Genomic DNA, 18,980 nt, shown 5'->3' with positions numbered 1-18,980 from the left:
GGATTCGGGGAGTTCAGTCAATCCTCCGAAGTCATCAGGAACAGAAAATGAGTTTGAGTACAAGTTAAACACAGAGACACTGGTGCAGAGACACTGGGCATCTACAGTCAAATCACATTTCAAAAAGCATTTTCCCAACGAGAGCGCGGTGCCAAGGTTAACCTGAAATATGCTGGAAAAAATACACAATGAAACACACAGAGTCAGTTGAACATTTCCCTCGTTGGGTATACAGTATGAAGACGACGGTGTCTATTTTTATTTTTAAAATGTTTCCTTTGGTGTGTCTGCAGCTGGGAGGTGGAGTAGCTCTGCAGAGAGTTCACTGGTTCAGAATATTTACTATCAGATGATAGAACAAAATGAATGAGAAGCAGGAGTCTGTGGATGCTGCTGAGTGCTTTTGATTCAGTTGACCCCTGCTCCACGAGACAGGCCCAGGAATAAACACAGTCAGCTCCCACTGATTGTCTGTTACTGCCTTCTCACAGCTCCTTACACGAAACAAGAAAATATGAATCAAAGTAGGCCTACCTGTAAGATAAATATCATTCTCATTAGCGCTGCTTCAGTGCTGATTAGCAAATATTAGCATCTATGATGAACATGGTTAACAAGCAGTATGCTATTGTGACTGTGAGTGTGTTAGCATTTAGCTCAAAGTCTAAAGCCCCTACAAAGAACTCTAAACTAGATATGCAAAAGTGTCTCGTTTAGCTGATGTCTCTGTATGACCTACAACAGCAAATGAGGCCATCGGTGGTAAGATAAGCTATTTCTCTATAGTGTAACTCTTTACCTTCGGGAGGCAGTGGTCACTCAGACCGAAGGAGACGGGACACCAGACCAGGCTAGCATTGGGTTGTTGCTACGCTAGCCAGTAAAAAACAAGCTCAATTTCATTGCTATATTTTCGTCAATGCTAATACTGGGACAGAATCCGCAAAGAGAAACGTACCGCTTTTGTTCACAGGGGTCGCCAAAATCAACACAAAATGAAAGTTGAAGTGAAACAAATTTTGTTGCACAACCACAGGTTGTCAGGTGCTGGACATCAAATAGCTTCTGGTGACATGACCCAAAACAATAATCCAAAAATAGCAATAAAGTTAAAACACATAAGCATAGTTTCTGAATAACATACAATAGAATACAATAGAGTGCTATGGAATACAATACAATAGAATACTATGGATAGCTCACCACAAACACACTGCAAGAAAAATATTCTCCATCCCAACTGAGGTGGGACAAAGTAGTGAGACACTACAAAATAAAAGTTCTTTGTAGTTGCTTTAAGTGCAGCCCCACATAGCTGATAGCATCTACAGCCATGTTTCTTTGCCATATACTGTACCTATAAACTGATCTCTACAATAAAACACACCATGAACACACACTCAAAGGGATAGTTCAACATTTTGGCACATGTTATTGCCATAATCCCTATAGTTTTAGGAGTAGGTTACCTTTAAAACAAGCTACTTTCAGAGCTATGCTACGGAGGCTCATGGGATTTCTTGGTTTCCCTCATCAAACTCATCAAATACAAAATCCAACAACTCCAAAACTCTCTCTCAGTTTGCCATAATGTTGAACTATCCCTTTAACTATTCCAGTGTGAGATGACTCATGTTGGAAGAAGCACTTTTGTCTCTGAAGTATTATGCTTGTTTACTGTCAATCTCAATATTACAATGATCCAAATTAGCTGCTCAAACAAAACTTTTGTCTCCATCTGCATCATGACTGATCGTTACCATGGCATTTCTGTTGGCAAGATGTCTGACGTAGCTTTACAAGGAATAATTAGAGTCTTGATATTTACCTGATCTCAAGCGCAGGGCTGAGTAACCCTTGCTATTTGAATGGCTCATCAGGATGTGTTCCTCACCACGCTCACTCACCACTTTCCTGACGTGAGGGCGTTTTGTTCAGAGAACGACAGATGTTAATTCCTGAGGCTGTTGGGTAGCATTCTTTAATCACCACAGGTTAAACATGCCAGCATAAGTTCTACCGAGGCTCACAATATTATTTGTGTTGCAAGTTTACAGACGGTGCATGGGAGGAAATATTTCAGATTTGTGGAGGAGGTAGGCTACTCAGATTAAACGTTAAGTTTCCCAGAAAGTTTAGTTCAGTGGTTTTATCTTCAACAGAAACAGCAGGTCTGTGAGAATAAAAAAAACATTATCGCTCTTTATTTTTCTTCAGCAGTTCTTGTCTAAAAAACTGAGTCAGCTATAGGAAAACCCAGATGATAGAGCTTTTGAAGATCTTTCAACTCTAAATGTTTGATTGTCAGTCGTTGGGTTTCTCCTGATTATTGACAGCTAAAAAAATCTAGCCTGTCATGGAAAAAGAAATTTACTGGAAACTGAATATTATTGAACACACATGTATTCCCCAGATGGCTGGCAGCTTTGAAAGAAATTGGCTGACAGATTTCTAATAGCAATGGACACAGGAAAAGAACAAACAGAACAAGAGAGCTAAGCTGGCTAAGCTTTTAGTGCGTTTGTGAGCATTATCTGAAAGGTTAGCGCGAGATAGAAGAAAGTGTGAACCACAAAAATCAACATTTCACAACCTTAATGTTCTAATTTTACATTTTATGATGCTATTTTTCATTTGTTTATGTTGAGATGTCATTTAGCAGCTTTTCACGATATATTGCCTTATATCCATTGATTTGGTACTATATTTAATAGCTGTCATTTTTGCATCTTGTAGAAGTTCCAGTCTTCTACAAATGTATACGTGTAGTTTCCAATGTTTTTGATTGTTTGTCCACTTAGTAGCACAAAATAATCCATCACTAGTATAAAATTCTGGCCATATGAGCTCTTATGAGTTAGAGCCACTGTTCTAAAATGTTTTTCCTCCGTCATAATTATGTTGTAGGTGCTACAGAGGAGCCAGAAGTCATTCCTGACCCGGCGAAACAGACGGATCGGGTGGTAAAGATCGCCGGGATCAGTGCTGGTGTTCTTGTCTTTATTCTGCTGGTGTTGGTTGCCATCCTATTGGTCAAGAAGAGGTGAGTGACAAAACCTAACCATGACCGCTAAAGCAGCGTTAACGCAGAGCTCGACGAAGAGAGCAAACATGAACATGAACATGAACAATATACTTCATGTACACGCCAACACGCATGCAGATGCAAGAACACACAGACACAAAATGTGCACCTGAACCCCATTCTCTTGTTGTGTGTTGGTCCAGTATTTGCCGTAGTAACACCATCCTCCATCCATCCGCCATTAACGTTGATCTCCCCTCAGAACCAGTTTGATCACCTCCTGAAGGTTGCTCTTGTTTTTTAAGACACTAAATAGCTGAAGGCTTGTTTTTCAAAAACCAGAAACCTGATTGTCTCGCTGTGGTGCAAGAAAGATCTGAGGTCATGTTTTGTTTTGTTTTGTTTTTTGTCTTGTACGCTACAGCTGTTGAATCAATCCAGACAAAACAACCTCACAGAACAGCTGACTCCATTGTGAGTGTGCAAGAGACGTAGTGAAAGAGATCCTTGAGCACAAGATCAAGTAACTTTCCAAGATTAATGGCTTATACAAACACATCAAAGGCAACAAAAATATCTAATAATAAAAACCTAGAATTAATTATTTTAAGCCACTGGTGCACACGCATTCCCCCTGACATTTCATTACTTCAGCTTCACACTTAGGAGAATTCAGCAGCAGTGGTTTCCCTTTGTAGTGTAAAGTCTTGAATGAGACTGAGGTATATTTCAGCCATTTTAGAGAAGAGACATGAAAAGAAAAGCAAAACATTAAGACTGAATGACTATTTCAAAATCACTGCCTGTCATTTCTTGCACTCTGAGCATTTAGAGGTGTCAGAGTCGGTCCTGGTGTCGCTGTTTACATTTAGGGCCCCTGTGGTGTTATTTTAGTACAGGGCGCCACCATGTGGTGGCTACACGCAGCTGCAGCAGCTCCAATCACCATCAGGTCGTCGTCTTCGTATCAAACCAAGCTGTTTGCAGATAACGGTGTGAAAAAGAATATCTCACCTTTATGAATGTGGCAGACTTATCCTCATGAATTATTTCTCCATATCATGAGGATGCTTCTCTTCAGATGGTATTTTACAGGTGTATTGTCCTGTTTCTGCAAACTTCAGAAGTTGGTGGTTGTCACAAAAAAAACTATTTTATTTCCTGTGCTTTACATTCACCTCCAAAGAAATGTGTTGTTTAAGGTGAAAGCAACATTATTCATGAGTTGCTGCGATATATCAAACATCATTAGATGCACCATGAGGGACGTCACAGCTTCAAGCTGAAGTGTAGACGGCTTTTGTTTTCCAATAACGCTCCTGCTTTATTGATCAGTGTCTATCTTTGTTAGTCTGAAGCCACATCAGATTGGATGAGCATATCCTTCTACATTTGCAGATTTTCCAACTACATGATTAAACCCGTGGGTGGTAATTAACTATTACTACACACGCCGCTCTTGTTCTGACCTTTCAGTGAAAAACTGGTGTTCTGGAAACCTAAGTGCTTCATTAAAAAGAGAATAATTAGGAATTAAATTTGACAGATACATTCATTTCGGCTGTTTTATATCACACTTTTAAAAGAAGCATTGACTTCAATGAGTTGCTGTGCTAATTGACCACCATGTAACTTGGACACGTTACAAGATATTTCAAAATGAATCATCGTACCAACTTTGAGAAGATGTCTCTGCGAGGAGAAAAAAAAAACCAAACAGCATTTCCTCTCAACACTGAGGTATTGCAACTTGCCAGAGGCTGTAGAGAGCAAACAGTCTCTCAGTTCCAACCAATCATGATCTCACTCAGCAAATCAAAAACAATTAGAGGCATTAAATTACAATCAGTAATGAACTCTCTGAAGATCTTTGCTCTCACAGCCCATGACCTGCATATTTTTATTCTAATGCTCTTAATGAATTCATGTGATCCAGCCTCCGTGCAACCACTTTAGTGTCAAAGTGTAATTGTTAATGATAACCAGTGGCCTGATTACTGTAACGTGTTTTACCGCACATTATCTGTCCCTTGAGGATTTTTTAAAGCCTTTGGATAACAGGAGATTGGTTTCAAATTGAAAGATAATGCATTTTTGGGAGGTGACTGTTGTAATTGGACTCCAAAGCCTGGAGGAACTGAAGCCAGTGTCTTTTGTTGTTGTTGTTGTTGTTGTTTGGGAACCAAACTGTCACCAGCTCAAGTTGCATTCATGCGTCAGGACCAGAGGCGGCTTTTTACTACCTGATCCGATCACTAACACTCAAGAGACTGTACATTACCTACATGAACAGCTGAAAAGGGTTTTTATTGTTATATGAGCAGGGAACATTTTTAAAGTATGATCATATATCAGTCATGACAGATGTTTCCAGATTAAATAATATATTTTCATATCTCTGCACGGGGCAAGAAAGTTATCTATGAGTCACTTGAAGAGAGCTCTGAAGTTACACTTTGAGTTTGTTTTGATGTATGACATGATTTGTGCTCACTCAGACATTATTAGGCCTGATTTGTAGCTGAGACTGTCACATCGGATACAACAGAAGGGCACTCAGACATGATCAGAGTATTATGAAAAGTTTTCTGTTTTTATATCACTCTCATGAGCATGAAGTTACGTTTTTACCTGGTAGTTTTTTTTTTAATCTTCCACCAAAGGTTTCTGGGGAGATCAATCTTCATTGTCATTGAACCTTTACAACTCAGAACAATACTGCATCTTTAAAATAGTGGGACATGATGACATCGCAATGACATCATGCTTGCTTTGCAGGAAGCGAGCTGCGTGGTGTTACAGATCAGACGTTAGGTGTCAGTGAAAGTGAAGACGGCTAAATCTCTTAATTAGGGTTAATGCAGCTTGAAAATATTGCATGAATATTTTAAATATAGCACCCCCAGAGGTAAAAGGAGAGACTGCATGTTGATAGGTCAGTACTGATAGTTTGTTTTTATTTTAGTAGAAGTTATTCAGCATCATTAGAGTTGAGTTGTCTAAAGACATAGGGCCCATAGTAATTACAACAACCCCTTGCATGACCCTCAAGTTGTAGCAATCAAAAGGTGTTTTCTTCTGTTTCTGTTGTTGCTGGTTGGGAACAGGACAATATTGTCCTAATTTGCATATTCATGACCCTTGTGTCTCATTTTTTGCTTTCTGATTGGCTCACAACCCCCCCAGGAGGACCTACTATTCATACTCTTATTACCTGTAAGTAAACAACCAATCAACAATCAGCTCACCCAGCTGCTGTTATCTTATTGGGCGAATTCTTTAGTGGCTAGTTGTTGTTATTTTTAAAGATGCAGTATACTTTTTTCAAGTCAAAACACATTTTCAGCTCTGACCAACCAGCCAAAGCCATCCCTCATTGATGCCTTGCCAGGGTGGGGGTCAATTCACTTTCATGTCAGTCAGTTCAGGATTGTCCTTATTTCCCACATTTTTATTCATTTACAATTCCAAATAATATAAATGTTTGTTTCTATCAATAGAAAGTTGATGGTTTGTTGTCTTAAAAATTACAAATGCAGAATCGTTTGCAAAAAAAATGAGGTGTCGGCACCTTTTAAAGGGACTGAACTGACAGTGAATTGACCCCAGCCCCGGTGTCCTCTACATGCTCCAAAGTTGCTCTGAAGCAGACTCAACGAAGGCCAAAGTTGGCCCCTAAACCAGACCAAAGCGGGCCAAAGTGGGACGACAGAGGCCTAAGCGTGTTATTTGAAAAAAGAATGCTGCACTTGTGACTTGTAGCTCTTTGTGTGCATGTAGTCATGTGATCCATCCATCCGCCCATCAAGTCACAGGTATCATGGTTCCTCTGCTGCTGCTGCTACACGTGCTCAGTGTGTCTGCTCTTGACAATGGGTCTGAACCAGTCCACTTCCTCTTTGGGGACACGTGTCCTGAATCTGAATTTTGTGTGTCGGGTCGAGTTCTCATGATGGTTTTTTTCTTGTTGATCTGGGTATACTTCCTTCTCTGCTCTGCCTCCTCCTGTCGTCTCTCTCAGCGGGTGGTGATCAAAGTAAATCCTTGAACTTATAACTGCCTTTAAAAGAGGTGGGAACTATTTAGTGCATTTTCAATTCAAAAACGTACAAGTTCAGAAGTATTACCAGCAATGTGTATCATATCTAAGTAAAAGAAAGTCTCATCATTAACATAATACAACATAATATGGAGTTAAACTTCTTTCAATTAGTCTCAGATCTTTGGAGAAACTGCACATATTATATGATAATTTTGATTTATCATGAGGATAATTGAAAAATCACATTATTTATTCAATCTAATATTCAAAATGATACATAATAAACTCAAATAGAGATCCATTCTAGTTCTGGTCACACCCATCTCTGTATCTCTGTTTCTCTGTCTCCCTTTTTTTGTGCTGTGTGGACAGTGCAGAGCATATGGTGGTTTATAATCCAAACGTCTTCTTTCTCTGTTTTCTGTTCGACAACGATACGCACACAAACACCCACACACCGAAACAGCTACACTTGGTCAGCGGTTAAACCTGTGTTCCTACTGAGTGTGTGAGTGTGTATCTCATGTGTGTGTGTGTGTGTGGTCTTAGAGGTGGAGTTGGTGTATTTTGGGGTCAAGAGGTAAAATATACAACCTAAAAAAGGAAACAACAAAAATCCAGCATGCATTCTGTCTGGGAAGAAGTCAGAGCCATACATTATATCAGTTAGGCAACGGTCGAAAATGGATTTCTATATCAATCCTGCTATGTTGTGTCCCACCTGCAGAGAATAATACATTTATGTTGGGACTCAAATTTTATCCACACAAGAGAGGAACTCACTTTTCCCTGAGAATAAAAACACAATTGTTTGTCCACCGGCCGTGATGTTGTCTTAACTGATGTATATCTATGGCTCTGGGTACATAATGTTCCTGCATGCTCTGTCATGCTCGAAGTATCAAGTCCTATACAGATATTTCTCCTGGGATTTTCATGGATTGCATTGCACACACTGAGAGAGTGAAACCTGAAAAGGATACCTGGATGTGTAGACTTTACGACAGGACCTCGAGTCCCACTATTCATATAATGATAACCGTGCTGTACTCGTAGTAAATGGTTTCCCTTGGGCTGCTGTAGAGCACAAGTCATTCCCCTACTGCTGTTTTAATGGGGGTTTTTCCTATCTTTGCTGTCGGATGAAAACTAAATATTTCATATTTTGGTGATTTTCTTTCCTGCTTTTGTTTATTTGCCATTATGTTTTTATTTACTCTATTAAAAGCTTTTATTCTGAAAGCTTGTGAAATTACAAAAATCAACAGAAACTGAGTTTACACTAAAACTTGGTGGCTTTTCATCTGACAGCTCATCTATGGTACCAAGTATGATAACACGTTTTCCCTTTTGCTACTGGTCTGTAGGTCATAGGTCATTTCCCCTGGTCTGAATTAGATGCAATTTTCCCTTTGTTCCTATAGCCAAACCTGTTTAATGCTGCCATTTACAAACACGGCCTCTCCTCTACCTTCCTTGCTTGATCTCTCCTCTGTCCTTCCTCTCTTTTTCTCTTCTCCCGAGGTTTCTTCTTTTCTCCTGTTTTCTTTCTTGTTGGTTTTTAAACTCTGCATCTTGAATCAGAGGCCTGCAGCCCCCCAGCTTTACCGTAACAACAAAAAGAAAAAAAAGATACCTAAAGTCAAGCTACACTTAAGAATTTGAAGATTTTATTCCACACACAAGACAAAGTAAAGTGGAGCTGTGGGCTGCAGGCTCGCTGATGTCCGTGTGTTTGTTGGTAAGATCCCTGACTCAGTGTGTCTCTGCCCCCCCTCCCAACAGGAAACTGGCTAAAAAACGCAAAGACGCCATCGGAACGACGCGGCAGGAGATGACACACATGGTGAACGCCATGGATCGCAGCTACGCCGACCAGAGCACTCTGCACGGAGAAGACCCGATGGCTGTGACGTTCATGGACTCTCACAACTACAACAACAGATGTAGGTTTTTAAGGAAGGCGGCTAATTTTATACATTTTTAACCTTTTTATGTAGGCTACACCATCCCATCTGGGTATAGAGTCTGGCCTTGGTATTCCTGCGACTTCAGATTTGTTTTGGTCTGTACCAGACTCAGTCTTCCTCTACACAGCCCTGACAAATCATTGTTTGAAACCTCTAAGTCTCCTGATTCTGTCTGTGCAAAGCAGTTTAGGATCTGCATATCACTACAACAGCTGTTTACACAGAATCGGATCAGGCTCCAAAGTGTTTTTTTACACAAAAGCTTTGATTACAGGCCTCATGTGATCTGATATGAAACGCGAGAAAAGCAGCAAATCCAATCCTCACGCTGAAGAAGCTGGGAAGTGTGTTATGTTTGGTGTTTTTGCCAGGAAAATTACAAAAACAATGAATAATTTATCAAAATAGTTGCAGAGGAGAACAGCTGCTGATTAATTAGTCTGTCGATCATCTAAATCAATTAATCAGCCAATATTCTCAGCTCTAGTTACAGGAACTCATTCAGATTCAGCCTGATTAGGTTTTCAGTTTGAAAATCCAAGAACAAAAACCAGTGGAAGACGAAGTGTATTTGATATCTGAAATGGCTTTGAATGATCTCTGTTTAAAAAAGAAATCAATGAGTGGGCTGAAAAAAAAAAATGAATGTTTAAGTCATCATCTGAGGCTACGCTCTGCTTCCTTTGTTCTGCTGTGGGAGCATTTAAACTAATCACCTTTGGATCCTCATGTATGTTTCAGTAAATGTCGAGCCTGAGAGTATTTTCCTGACCATGTTTCCTTCTGCAGTGCCCAACGATCCTCTGGTCCCCACCGCCGTGTTAGGTGAGACCTCTAGCATGGTTGGATGTATCGCATCTGTCGCCAGTTAACGCCCTGTAGTCATCCACCCGTCATCGTCATGAAGCCCCCCTGTGCTTGTTGCCCTGTCCTTTATGTCCTTTATGCATCATCACATGGTCAAAGCCTCCGCTACGTCCTGTACTGTAGCGTCCTCTTGCTTTGACCCTCTGACATCAGTGTTTGTGCAGGTGCATCGTTTGGCTTGTGTGAAGCGTCTGTATCACCATGTTTCCCCGCTTTTAACTACAATAAGAAGTCCCAAACATTTAACTGCAATGTTATCGTAAATAGAGAATCGTTAATCCCTACAATTGGCGATTTAAACAGAACAACATGTATAGGAAATACAGTGAGATTTGGTGCAAAGGCAGTGTGTGTGTGTGTGTGTATGTAATTAGAATTAGAATATATAAGGAGAGCTAAAACCCAGTCTTCATCTTTTATCTTTCTTCGCCTACCACTGCCAACTTTCTGTGTAAAACATGCCCGGTACGAACAACTCCAACAGCCAAGCACTTCATCTGTCATCCGGTGTTTTCCCTAGGTTCAGTCATTCCCAATCCCAGCCCATGGATTCTGTTTCCTACTGAGCGTTATTGATATTCACAGTAATTACCATCATTCTCCCTCAGAGACCTCATTATTTCCAGAGTTTTGAGTTGTTTTAAGGCATGCCATCTCCTGTCCCGAAAAACGACAGAAACCGGAGCTTTAAAGGGAGGAAGACAGTTTGTCACATCGCCGCATGAAAACGAGTGCCGATAAAAAATCTGTGACATCAAGTGACAGTGAACAACTTAGTGCCTACAGCTCCGTGTCTTTGGCAGAAGTTTTGTCTGTGCTCTGGATCTAGGAGTGGAGTCTGCTCCAGTATCGACCATCTGTGTTATTCCCAGGGCTTGTTTTGCTGCTGATGCCCCAGTCTGAGTCGTGAAAGCTGTAGTTTTTTTTGCCAAGTTGGGATGTTTTCTCCGGCTCCAGCGCTGCAACTGCAATGTGTTTATCTTAAGTTTAGTCTGGCGTTGTTGGCACTGCGACTATGATGTGTGGAGTTCGAACGTGTCCAGAAGGCTTCGACAATCCGCAACGCAACCAAACCGTGTTAATGAACTGTTTCGTTGCCTCTAATTTGGAGTGAAGGCTGCAGTTACAATCTGTCCCGGCCAATCACATCACAGAGTGGAGAGAAGTCGCAAGAAGTAACGAATTAAGAGGCAGTGTCGGGTCAAGTTTACCGTTAATTGGCCTGACGAGGGCTTAACAAACCTTTAACAGTCATTAATGAGTGAACGTGTCCTCGGAGCAGAGAAAAGCATCGGTCGGATGAAATAAACAGTGTCAGTTAATAAACAACGGTGAAGATGAAATCAGTCAGTTGTGCTGCAACCTCAAGCTACTCCATTATACAACCTGTCAGTCTGGACATTAACACTGCCAACTCACATTAACTCCTGCAGCACAGACACGTTCACCTGGAAATCCTCCAACAACGTGAACCGTTCACAATTACATACAACTTAAATACTTTTCCTATATTCTCGTTTCCGAGGTGCAAAGTTAATTATTTTCATAATTAAATCTGTTCCTCTCTGCGCTGATGCTCTTTATTATCTGAGGTTTACAAATCAATTGTCTGGTTTTCACATTGACTGGCAGGTGTTTGCTTGGATGTTAGGACTTGTTAATGTGGCAGATTTTTTTAAATATTGAAATTTATCGAATATTTTTTGACTCAAAATGAGTGTGGAAGGTGTAGAAAGCTTGTAACAGGACATTGAAGCTGTAGTTGATATTGTGGTTGTAACTCCTGGTGGATGTTACCAGTAGAGGGCAGTGTTGTGGACTTCAGAGCTCATTTTAAGTTGGTAGGAGCTGTAGTTTTGTGTGTTTTATGTTATTACAGACACATTATTGGTCATTTTTGGCTTCATTGTTGTGTGACTTTTTTTTTACTCATCCTTTGTGTACAAAACTAAACCATTTGTGCAGTGTGAGTCAGACTAACAAGTCCTCTTTCCCTGCAGTCTGACTAAATGTTTTTTGCTCTTTTCTTTTTTTACGCTGCTTTGACACGTAGTTCCTATCACAGGTGAGTATCTGAACCGAGAAAACAAACTGACAAATGGTTTGTTTGATTTTCGGGGGGGAAAAAAAGCTGAATTTCCTCATGATAATAGATCAGAGACAGAAAGCTTTTACTGATTTTGCACAAAAAAAAAAAAAACAAGGACATCTGTCATCTCTAGAGTATTTACCTATCTTACCGTAACTGAAAACCTCTCACTGTATGATTAATCGCTCAGATTGGATTAGATCCATTCTGGTTTAATGAATAAACGAACAGACAACCCAGAGTTTTTCGGTGAATCAGCCATTAACCTGAGCTCCTTCCCTCCCACTCCCTCTAGACGAGAACCACAGCGCCTCTGCGGCGGAGAACAGCAGGCTTCTGGACGTTCCTCGGTATCACTGCGAGGGAACTGAGTCTCCTTATCAGACGGGACAGCTCCACCCTGCCATCCGAGTGGCCGACCTCCTGCAGCACATCAACCTGATGAAAACATCTGACAGCTACGGCTTTAAGGAGGAATATGAAGTAAGATTATTATTAACAGTACTTTAATTCCCAGTGCCATCCAGACACTATTAAGATAATCTGATTGTGTGAAGCTTGCCTTGATGATAAGTAATAACGATTGATTGCCTATGTGCTAAAACCCACAAGTATCTAGTAAGTGTTTTCTAACCTTTTCTAACATTCATTTATGCCCATGGGGGGGAAACAAACACCCACCAGAGAAAACCAATAATTCCAGCCCATATTTTCTCTCAGAATGAGATCTGAGGATCCATGACGTGTAATTTTCTTTCATATTTTGCCGTGTGTTGTTGGTGATACAGAGCTTCTTTGAGGGCCAGTCGGCCTCCTGGGATGTGGCCAAGAAGGAGCAGAACCGCACCAAGAACCGCTATGGGAACATAATAGCATGTAAGCAAGCAAGAGTGTTTTATTCATACATATCAGTAATTAAACCACTCATCAAACAAGAAATTACGGAGTGCTTCACTGGAAGAAGAGAAAGTAAAAGGGGGGTTAAAGAAAATAAGGAGAAGCATGCAAAGTAATTAATTAAAAAGTGTGAAGTCAAGATGCTTTTTTAGAGATGTGCACTGATTTGGCCTCTGTGAGACTTTGTGAGAGGTTGCTCCACAGTCAATGGGCAATAACTGCAAAAAAGCTCAGTCACCTTTAGTTTCCTGCCGTTACCTTGGGACGGCCATTAGTCTCTGCTTCGGAGATCTGAAGTGCTCCCCTGTGTCCCGCTGTTCCCTCACACTCAGAAGAGACTCAGCTTTTGGGGCATCGCTCAGACACACTTAGTTCAATGTCACAGACTTTAGTTTTGTTGCTCCCTTGCCTGAAAAATATTAGGCCATGACGATGTGGTTGGCCAATTTTATGTACGTGTTGACAGAGCACAGTCGATGCGGCGGCACATCTGTCCTCTTAAGACCTTAGAAGAGGCAAATTATAGGTGTTTATAATGAGTAGATAAGCAAAAATAATGATTACATGAAAACAGGACCAGGAGGAGGAGGTTAAAGTTCAAATATGGCTTAATCCTGATTGATCCGCGAAATTATTCAACATCTTCATCATCAAATCAAGTGCAAAGAGAGAAAAAAGCATTTGCTGGCGTCTAACAAATCTTCTCTCTATATTCCCATCTCTCTTTCTCTTTCTCTCTCTCTCTCCCTGTGTATTTCTGCAGATGACCACTCAAGGGTTATTCTTCAGCCCATAGAAGACGACCCCTCCTCCGACTACATCAACGCCAACTACATCGATGTAAGTGGAAACGCATCGAATGCTACTATTGGCTCCCAACGAAACCAACGAAACCACACTCCCTCGCTCGTATGTCAGGCCTCTATACCTTTATTGCGTCTACTCGTCATCCATCCATCCATCGTGCCATTTTTTTACGCATCCAGCCACCCACCGAAAAACATTATCATTACATACATACTGTGCATCTGTCTCTCTCTCAGCTGTCGGTCCTGCTGCCCCTCCCCCACCACCAAGTCTCTCCATTCATTCATCAGTTACATTAAATAGTTGTTAAGTTATCTTTAGGATTGCTCAGTTTTAAAGAAATGCAAATGACAACCATGTGTCGCTAAGAGCTGCACACAGATGAGGTGTCATGTTTGGACTCGTTGTTTTAGAGAGAGAGCTTCCTGGATACTGAAGGCAGCAGCAGCAGAAACAGCCTGCATCTGTCCAGAGTTAACAAAACACCTTCACACATGATATCTTATTTGTCTAATCTGGAGAACAAGCCAAGTGTAACTCCAGACAGTCGCCCAGAAAATTCCAGCATGAGCAGCACAGATTAAAAAAACAAGATACATGATGTTAACAGTGGCTCTAAAGGTGCTGCTAGGTGGATTTCCTTATCTCAGGACAGACACAGACAAGCTGCTTCCAGTCTTTGTGCTGAGATAAGCTAAGTTAAGTAGCTTCATTTTGTGAACAGACAAAAGACAAAAGAGAGCGTTATGAGTCTTCTAGTCTCTTCAAGTTGCTGCTTTTACTGCAGCCGTCAATGCATCCATCTTCTCATCCATTACATCTCCATGCCAGTCATCATCCATCTCTTATTGGTTGTCTGTTCATGCCGGTCGAAATATCCATCCATCTCCACTCTGCACTCTGCTGTCACCTGTACAACAATCATCTGCATGCTGGTTGTGCTTTTTTTTAATGCTGATATGCTTATAACATGTTCTTCTATATGATCATTAACTGTTACATGCATGCCACTGCTCACAGTAAGATAGAATAAGGATGAATAGAGAGGACACTCCCTCGTCTGTCCAGTACATAATCTGTTGGTACAGTATGACCACAGTGAAATGGTTTAATGTACTGAATATAAACTGCAGTGACCCCTAACATTAAAACCTGGAATATAAGAAACAATATAGTTGATTTAAGTGACTTATAAACCTCAGATGGTCGCACCACAACAGGAAGTGTCCCTTCTTTTCAGTCTAATTCTACTTGTTAGATCATTTATTTTCTGCACGTCTGTTTTCTGTTCAAACTCCCATTATGTCAATGCAACTTTTTCTTTTTCTGATTGACACTCACTGACATTGTTGTGCTTTCTTTCTTTCCTTTCTTCTTCCACTTGTTCTTTCTGCCTGTGGCTTGGGCTGTAGATTTGGCTGTACAGGGATGTAAGTATCACTGTGGACTCTTTCATCCATTCACGCCCCTCTGACCTTTTTTTTTACACCTGTTCAGCCTGAACATCGATTCATTCAATCCTCACATGCATCACGTCACGGTGTGTGTACGGTACATTCTTCTGAGTTGCTGGGGGCCTCTGCTGCATGAGATATTTCACTCCTTCACCTTGTATTGCCCTCCTCCCACCAGTCGTCCTCACATCTCACTGTGAGCTGTAACTTCTCTGATGTGTAGTCTTAATGTTTTTCTTTACAACTCTGAAGAAATCCCATTCAGGTTGTCCAAGCTCTTAGCACATCTGTAAAAGTCTTAGGTGTCATCTCCAGACAACTCTGTAATGAATAGAACAAACACGTCACCAGAAAAAGACAAATTCATTCAATGTAGTTTAAAAAATCTCTCTCTTAACTTTCCTGTAAACATCTCGGAGATCCTGATTCTGTCTGAGCAGGATGAGTTGTGACAATTTTGTTGTTAAAAATTTTTTTTTCCAAGTTGGGTGGGACGAGTCTCTATTTTTAACATGAAACATCCACTTTTCATACATATTGAGCTGTCGTGCTATGCTGTTGTGTTCTCAGGGCTACCAGAGACCAAGTCACTACATCGCCACTCAAGGTAAAAACACTAACAACACAACACTGAACCAAAACACACAGCACAGCAAGTAATAACGCTATTTTTCTTACTTCATACAAACTACTGAGTCTGTGCCTTTGTGTGTCTGTGTGCAGGTCCCGTTCACGAGACCGTGTACGACTTCTGGAGGATGGTGTGGCAGGAACAGTCGGCCTGCATCGTCATGGTAACCAATCTGGTGGAGGTTGGAAGGGTAAGTTGTTGTTGTTTTTTGGGTTTTTTTCTTCTTCTTTCCCAGCATTCATTGTTTTATTTTCTTCCCCTTTGACATTTTGTACCAGATGGACAGCCAGATTTAAAAAAAGATGTTTTTTTATAAAAGTAGATTTATGTAACAGACTGAAGCAGCTGTGTGGCTGTAAGATATTCTCTCAGTATTTTATTGATATAAATATCCATAACCAGATGCACACCTCAGCTGCCGTTCCTATTGACGAAGTGCCACTTGACCCAGGACTTAAGACGTGTTTCACATCTGTCAGACTGCATTTAATTAAATAGTAACTTAAGTTTTGATATTGAACAGGTCAAGTGCTATAAGTATTGGCCAGATGATGCAGAGGTGTACGGCGACTTCAAGGTGACGTTTGTGGAGGTTGAACCTCTTGCTGAATATGTGGTTCGCACATTTACACTGGAGAGGGTGAGTGGTAGTTGTTTTTTCTTTTTTTTGCATAATATCTGTGAAATAAAAGTTTAAACATTTGAATTTATTGTTTTTAATGTCACTTGCAGTAGTGCTAACATTTTTGGCTGTATTTTCTTAAATGTACAGATGTTGTATTCACCAAGTGGACAAAATAACATATTAACTTTTAAAAAGGAATTATGAAAAGTAACCTAAAGTTCTTTTTATGTTTATTCAGCGTGGTTTCAACGAGGTGCGGGAGGTCAAGCAGTTCCACTTCACAGGCTGGCCTGATCACGGAGTCCCATATCACGCCACAGGACTTCTTTCCTTCATCCGCAGAGTTAAAATCTCCAATCCACCCTCTGCCGGGCCAATTGTGGTCCACTGCAGGTATGAACATAGCACTGCCACACCTATATGTAATCATACAACCACTATGATTAATATCCTCTTTACAAATATACATACATACATAATGATATGTGTCCTCTGTGTCTGCAGTGCCGGAGCAGGGCGTACAGGCTGCTTCATAGTCATTGACATCATGTTGGACATGGCCGAGAGAGAAGGAGTGGTTGACATCTACAACTGTGTGAAGGCTCTTCGCTCCAGGAGGATCAACATGGTACAGACTGAGGTGACTGCATTACCCATCCTCCATCCGCATCCTCGTCTTAGAGACCGTACTGTAACCTACTGAATAAACCCTCACTGTAAGACTCAGCCACCGAGCACAGCGCCGGCTGGAGTCGCTGCACTGAGCCGTGTATTCACCACCTGCTCATAAACACATCATCCCGCTGCAGAAACACAGCAAACATACAATTTAATATAGTTGAGGTTTCTTGGTAAGAAATTCATCCTCATGCAAACCACTCTTTTCAAAGATTTGAAAATATTTCACTTTGGCCCCATCTAGTGGTAGGATGGAGAATTACATTGTGATTTCAATAAAGTGACTCCATTCCGTATTGTTTTAGCAGAGCTGGCATAGATACAGATACAAACACATTCCTACCTATTTTTAAGTAATAATAGTTGCAGTTTGATTGAACACTCAAAGACTTTTGTTGCCTTTCTATTTTGATCACAAGCTCTTTAAACCCCTTCACAGCCTTTTTGTCTATGTTTAAATCATAATTATAAATGCCACATACTGTATGAATTTTTAATGCCAATCATCTATATTTATATTGTTAAATTAGGCTGCAGCAACAGCTCAGACACAGTTTAATCATAGTTTACTCTCTGAATCGAAGCTGAAAATACATTTTCTTGTTCAGACAAACTTACTGTAGAAGTGACACAGCTCAAACTTTCACAGTCATCACATCACCCCATGTCATTCATAGCTCCATCTGCCATCAGCCATGTGTTTGTGCTCTCACTTTCATCTGGTATCACAGATATCTGTGTTCTCCATGTGACCGGTTGTGTGTGCTTTATTATTATTATTTACCAGTATCTTTATTAAATATTTGTGTGGATATGATAATATGCCTTGAATTTATATGTCCTCAGGAGCAGTACATATTCATCCATGACGCCATACTAGAGGCTTGTCTGTGTGGAGAAACAGCCATACCAGTGTGCGAGTTCAAAGCTGCGTTTTATGAGCTGATCCGCATCGACTCCCAGACCAACTCGTCACACATAAAGGACGAGTTCCAGGTAAAAACTAGCGACACAGATCTGTAATGTGGGTATCAGACAATTTACCTGCTATAGGCTTGAAACATGTTCATAAAAGACTGAGATTCAGAAGCAAAGAAGAAAAATCAATCAAAATGTAATTTATAGAAACTCACTGACTCACTCTTGCAGCATAATCCACCTCCCTGCTCTTCATCACATGTTCTATACAAACAGCTTCTTCAGCATAAGGCTAAATCCACTGTTTTTTGGAGGATGATGTATATTTAGCCACATTTTGGTGAAAGAATCGCCTTCTCAATCCAGTCAGAAACAACTTCTTTTGATTTCTTTTGAATGATTTGAGGATATTTTCTCATCTTCTTGGGATTCACTTTATAATCCCAACAAGAATGTCAATGTTATAGTATTTTAAAGAACATAAACCTCCATATTAATTCATTTTATCGTCTCTCTCTTTGTTCAGACATTAAACTCGGTGACCCCTCAGCCCCAGCCTGAAGACTGCAGCATCGCATTGTTGCCTAGAAACCAGGATAAGAACCGCTTTATGGACGGCCTTCCTCCCGACAGATGCCTTCCCTTCCTCATTACGATAGACGGAGAAAGCAGCAACTACATCAACGCTGCTCTGATGGATGTAAGTCTATGATGCACTCGTACGCACATATAATAATAAGGTTGTGTTATTTTCAACACTTCAAGCAGGAGTAGTTTGGGACATTTCAGCCCGTTTTCTTTTGTTGATGAGTCCATGTGGAAATAGTTTTTTTTATTTTTTAGTCGAGCAGATGTTTTTGCTTTGAACACAGTTTGACCAGTGTGAAAAAGCAAATAAATCAAAGCGTCTTAACGTCCGTTGTCCCAAACTGCAGTGTAACAAATTTGTTGAAAATGATACAGACTCTTTATAAGAG

At 40.6% G+C, this 18,980-nt stretch overlaps 1 protein-coding gene across 24 annotated transcripts in view; it reads left to right on the top strand.

Annotated features, from left to right (window-relative positions):
- The window catches only part of ptprk (protein tyrosine phosphatase receptor type K), a 115,248-nt gene that overhangs the window by 88,038 nt on the left and 8,230 nt on the right, over positions 1–18,980 (top strand). For 2 of the 24 annotated variants that reach the window (XM_085771245.1, XM_085771242.1), the window contains 15 exons: positions 2,908–3,043; positions 6,212–6,241; positions 8,853–9,013; positions 9,827–9,862; positions 12,289–12,476; positions 12,770–12,869; positions 13,654–13,799; positions 15,110–15,127; positions 15,722–15,758; positions 15,875–15,972; positions 16,306–16,422; positions 16,646–16,800; positions 16,912–17,047; positions 17,932–18,081; positions 18,530–18,703. In XM_085771245.1, coding sequence (XP_085627371.1) covers positions 2,908–3,043; positions 6,212–6,241; positions 8,853–9,013; positions 9,827–9,862; positions 12,289–12,476; positions 12,770–12,869; positions 13,654–13,799; positions 15,110–15,127; positions 15,722–15,758; positions 15,875–15,972; positions 16,306–16,422; positions 16,646–16,800; positions 16,912–17,047; positions 17,932–18,081; positions 18,530–18,703 — 1,682 coding nt within the window. The remainder of the gene's footprint in view (positions 1–2,907; positions 3,044–6,211; positions 6,242–8,852; positions 9,014–9,826; positions 9,863–12,288; positions 12,477–12,769; positions 12,870–13,653; positions 13,800–15,109; positions 15,128–15,721; positions 15,759–15,874; positions 15,973–16,305; positions 16,423–16,645; positions 16,801–16,911; positions 17,048–17,931; positions 18,082–18,529; positions 18,704–18,980) is intronic. The other 22 variants (XM_085771264.1, XM_085771259.1, XM_085771266.1 and 19 more) reach the window with 19 other exon arrangements.

The sequence above is a fragment of the Trachurus japonicus genome, chromosome 24, assembly GCF_045865225.1.
Source record: "Trachurus japonicus isolate A0001 chromosome 24, Traja_1.0".
NCBI classification, from domain to species: domain Eukaryota; kingdom Metazoa; phylum Chordata; class Actinopteri; order Carangiformes; family Carangidae; genus Trachurus; species Trachurus japonicus.
This window is presented reverse-complemented; position numbering and strand designations above follow the sequence as displayed.